Source organism: Poecilia reticulata, linkage group LG16 (genome assembly GCF_000633615.1).
Source record: "Poecilia reticulata strain Guanapo linkage group LG16, Guppy_female_1.0+MT, whole genome shotgun sequence".
In the NCBI taxonomy this organism is placed as follows: domain Eukaryota; kingdom Metazoa; phylum Chordata; class Actinopteri; order Cyprinodontiformes; family Poeciliidae; genus Poecilia; species Poecilia reticulata.
This window is the reverse complement of record NC_024346.1, coordinates 1,056,072-1,060,751: the sequence shown is the minus strand read 5'-3', so window position 1 is coordinate 1,060,751 and position 4,680 is coordinate 1,056,072. Positions and strand designations below refer to the sequence as shown.

The window sequence follows — 4,680 nt, the reverse complement described above, 5'->3', positions numbered from 1 at the left end:
CCCCTTTTCCGGTGCTTCGCTGTTTATTCTGCTGCTCTGTCTGATTTCTGTTCTTGTTTGAGGTCGAAGGGGCAGGGACGCTTCGCTGCAGCAAGACAAACACCCAGATGACCACATGGTGTTCAGTCTGACCCGGCGGGGTCAGAGGTCATTCATCACGTCAGCGGCCGGGCCGGCATCTGCTTTATGAGCCTGGACTCCAGATGGACCGGGCCGCTGCCTGGTACCAGCTCACACAGATTCACTCAAATCTGTGGATTATGTCTCAATTATGGTAAAACTAAAAAAAATAAAAATTGAAGCATGTTCTATAGAGGAGATCTGATGCCAATAGCATAATGTGAAGCTTAGAGAAACATTGTTTTATTTCCTTCCAGAAGTTGTAGATGCAGCACGTCGCTGCTCCCTCTGCAGGCGACAGTCTGGGTGTTAAAACCTGCTTTGCTGCACTTTTTGTTAGCAAGTCAGCAACATCTGATGCCATAAATCATGACGTCTTTTAGCAAAGAGTTGAGTTCTGGTTCTATCAGGCAAAGCAAACAGCTGGAAACTTTCCACAGACGTTTCATCCTCAGTCATGGATGCTTCAGAAGTTTGTATTTTATATGTTAAGTTATTTTTTGTGGTGAAAACATGAGAAACGACAGACTAAAAACAGTCACCAGAATCAGAGGCCTGTTGACAAAAACTAGTTCAGTTTTATTTACTATAAATGTTATTTTTATTACTTTTAATATGAAAAGCAAATCATTTGTTTCTGACCATCAAACAGAAAATGTTTGTATTTCAGAACGAAAATCAAATAAAGATTCAGATTCAAATCTGTGAAAATACAAAATAAATGGAGCGTTTTTATAGCAGCAACAAATCAAACTGCTGACAGAAGACTGTTTGTCCTGCTGGGACGTCCCTGATCCTAACACCGAGTCCCGTCCAGCCTGAGCCGTGACCTCTGACCTGCTGGACATGATCTGTATTTACAGACAACATGAAACCCTCCTGCTGCACGTGACAATATTTACTTTCACCTCAGGGTTTGCTTGCTCTTCACATATTTGTCTAACAAAACGCAGCGAGGTGATTTTACACGAAGGACATCAGAGAAGAAGAAGAAACAGATTTTAAACTCAAATGATCTTTTTCCTGAAGGAAACCCTCCAAAGCGTCCCAGTGTAGCTGAGCGTGGACGGTCACGTTGCCACGGAGAACGTCTCATCATCTCAGGTTTCTGCTGCCTCCCAACACGCCCAGCGCCGGATTCTCACTCTAAATTTAGCCGCCTTAAAGTCAGATGAGACAGCAGAGGGACAGCTTACCGTAAAACCTCAGAGGCTCTGAATGTCTGATGATTCATATCTGAAGTTCTGATGGATTAGTGTGGAGCGGACCTGCAGGAAGAGCATGGTGCCGGTCCGGAGTCCAGAGTAACTCCAGTGTGCAGGAACTTTCCTGGATCTGGGAATGTCGGGCCTGTTCTGCAGCAGCTGTTTGAATATTTCCCCTGCAGAACGATGAGCTGCTGGACGTTTTTAGTCGCCTTCAGCCTTCTTGGTGAGTCCAGCATGAAAATGCACTGAGCTTTCAGCCGGAACCAGCCAGAAGGGACACGAATCGGGTTCATGCTGGTTGAAGAAGCTTAAAGAACCACAAAATGAGAAATCACTGAAACCAAGTCAGTTTAAAAAATAGATGTTTACATTCAGCTCAGTTCAAAACTCCTTTATTCATCCTGCAGGTGAATCAATTAAAGGTTTTTGGGACTCAGATCCTCCAAACACCTTCAAACAGTCGAGTCCAGTAGCAGTCAGTCTTGCAGCGTGTCTGAAGAGGCCTCTGACTGAAGACTGTTGCTAACAGCTCAATATCTGATATTACACAGTAACAAGTCCTGGATGACATCATCAATTGCTAGCTGGCTGTGCTAATCCGCCTCCTTTGCTTTTGCTCCTCTTTAAATCTGTCAGGCTGTTTGGTTGGAGAGACGTTGACCTTTGAACTCCTTCCATCTCCTCTCTGCTTCCATGAAGCCTCTGGGATTTGGGGTCAAAGTTCAGGTGTTATTTGAGGTTCTGAGATGCTAATCACCTGCTCTGTTGGAAAAACAATATCTTGTTGCCACGGTTACACAATGTAGCAACTGGAAATCATCCCAGCTGGCCAGCATCCAGAACCAGAGGGAGAAACTGTCCAAACGGAAACGATGCGTCCAGAGAAAAGATGAACTAAAGAACAGAAGAAGAAGAAATCAGAACGGCTCAGACATCTGCAGCTCAAAGTGTTACTTTAAAACTTAAATCCTGATTTGGTCTCTGATCAGATTCCAGGTCTGAACTCATGTACGGCAACAAAAAATACAAAAATCATTGAACTGATGGAAGACAAAGTTCCTCAGAGGAAGAGATTTCTATATTTCTCCCTTCAAAGACAAAAACCACAAAACTAACAGGATCACATTTCTAGTTTCATTTCTTTATCATCTGATCTCCAGACTGACTGATAATGTTTGTTGTCTAACTGGTCGGCTCTCCGGCGAAGTGCCCTGGTGCCACGCAGGCTGTGCGGAGGTGGACTCCATGACCGAAGCCGTGGCCGGAGAAGGATTCCTGCTCGGCTGCATTTCCTGTAAGAAGAGAGAGGAAGTGTCGGCCCGAGCCACGGTGGACTGGCACTTCAAACGGCCCGAGAACCACGAGTTTACACATGTGAGTCAGAACTATCGGGAAATAAGCAACTGCTTAAAAAACAAACAAACAAAAAAAAAACAAGGTCACGCAATCAGAAACTGCTTTCAAAAAAAAAAAAAAAAAGGTAATTAGCAGCCTGTGTGTCTGGGGGAGGAGGCGACAGGAGGGCCTGATCAGCCAATCAGAGCAGAGATAACATGATTATGTATTTCTGTCTTTTTTCTAGCCATAATATCCTGTTTCTCAAAACATATCCATTCAACGGATAAAACAGCCATTTCAAATTGAAACTTTAGCAAATTATTTAATTATTTCACAAGTCATAACAATTCATTTTTTATCTAAAAATAAATTACTTTAGATATTAATGTGCTACTGTTCAGACCTAAATAAAATATCGTTTATTTTAGCAATTATATAATTTAAAATGAGGTAAATCACATGCAAGTTACTTTAATTTATACTTCTTCTAATTTTTATGGCTTGTTTGGTGAGTGGGAGGGTTTCCTGATAATATGTGGGATTCGCTTATCAGCAAAATATTTTCAATTAATATCAATAAATAATACATTTAATTGGGTTCAATTCAAAACTACTTTATTAATCCCAAATGGAAATTAAATGTTGTTTTAACTCATTATAGAGTCGTACTTGCTGATGGCTGTGGTCAGGAAGGAACTCCTGTAGCAGTCAGTACTACAGTGACAGCATTGAAGCCTCTGACTGAATGCACTTTCTGTACTGTTCTTCATTTTATGAGGAATCCGTCTTTGCGCATCGTGTCCAGAGGTTTCTGTCCTGATCAGCTGCAGGAAGCCACTGTGGCCAGTCGCTTCCTGTAGCTCAGAGAAAAACTATAAAATACTGATGTTAGCTTCTGAATCACTGAACGGTTTAGCACCACATAAAGATCTGTTGCTGCTGTACCAACTGTCTAGACCCCTCAGGTTCTGCTCTGCATCCCCAGAACCAGAACCAAACGAGGAGAAGCAGCATTCAGCTTCTATCCATCCATCCATTTTCTTGCACCCTTTTTCCCTCAGTGGGGTCGGGAGGGGTGCTGGTGCCCATCTCCAGCCAACGTTTCAGGCGAGAGGCAGGGTCACCCTGGACAGGTCGCCAGTCTGTCGCAGCATTCAGCTTCTATGCACCACAAATATGGAGCAAACTTCCAGAAAACTGTAAAACAGCTGAAACACTGAGAGCCTTTAAATCTCAACTTAAAACCCACCTGGTTAGAGTTGCTTATGGCTAAATTAGGGTTAGAGTCCCAGTTAAACAACGTTTTAACTAAAGTCCTGGGGAATAGAAGAGGGGTTTTAATGATTTAAAAAAAAAAGTTTATTCAATGTTACATGACTGTGTTTTTGTTTTTAATGATGTTAAGCACTTTGAAATGCTTTGCTGCTGAAATATACAAATAAAATTTGATTGATTGATCAGCTAGCTGACCTGAATCATCCCTGCGCTGTCGTCCTCCCCCCAGATCTTCCACTATGATCACCCCAACGCAAACGTCCTCCATGAAGACTTCAGCGACCGGCTGCAGTGGCAGGGGACGCTGAACGACGACGTCCAGATCGGCGCCGTTTACGTCCAGAACGTCACCTTCAACGACAGCGGGACGTACCGCTGCACCTTCCGCCGCACCCTCTTCCTGCCGCGGCAGCCCGAGAACGTGGTGGTGGAGAAGGAGGTGGAGCTCACCGTGGTGGCCGCAGGTGAGAGGCGCTGGGGGGCGGGGCCAGCCCAGACCGGTGTTATGCCCAGAAAAGCCCCCCTGCCCAAATTTGCATCCCCTGTCGCGGGAGCGCGCATCGCTCTAAGCTCTCGCATATTGACGAGGAAACGGATAAAAATATGACCGAAGAGGAAATTTTTAAGATATTTGTAACATTATCACGTTTCCTAACCATGTAATCCCTAATACGGTGGGTTTTATTTCGCAAATTATTTGAAATAAATACGGTTTTTACACTTTTATTGACACATATGA

The 4,680-nt window shown here is 43.8% G+C and overlaps 1 protein-coding gene across 1 annotated transcript in view; it reads left to right on the top strand.

Annotated features, from left to right (window-relative positions):
• The first annotated feature begins 1,276 nt into the window (after positions 1–1,276).
• Positions 1,277–4,680, top strand: part of LOC103477517 (sodium channel subunit beta-1) — a 7,832-nt gene continuing 4,428 nt past the window's right edge. Inside the window, exons 1-3 of the mRNA XM_008430673.2 lie at positions 1,277–1,551; positions 2,536–2,702; positions 4,171–4,405. Of these exons, the coding sequence (XP_008428895.1) occupies positions 1,512–1,551; positions 2,536–2,702; positions 4,171–4,405 (442 nt within the window). The 5' untranslated portion in view covers positions 1,277–1,511. The remainder of the gene's footprint in view (positions 1,552–2,535; positions 2,703–4,170; positions 4,406–4,680) is intronic.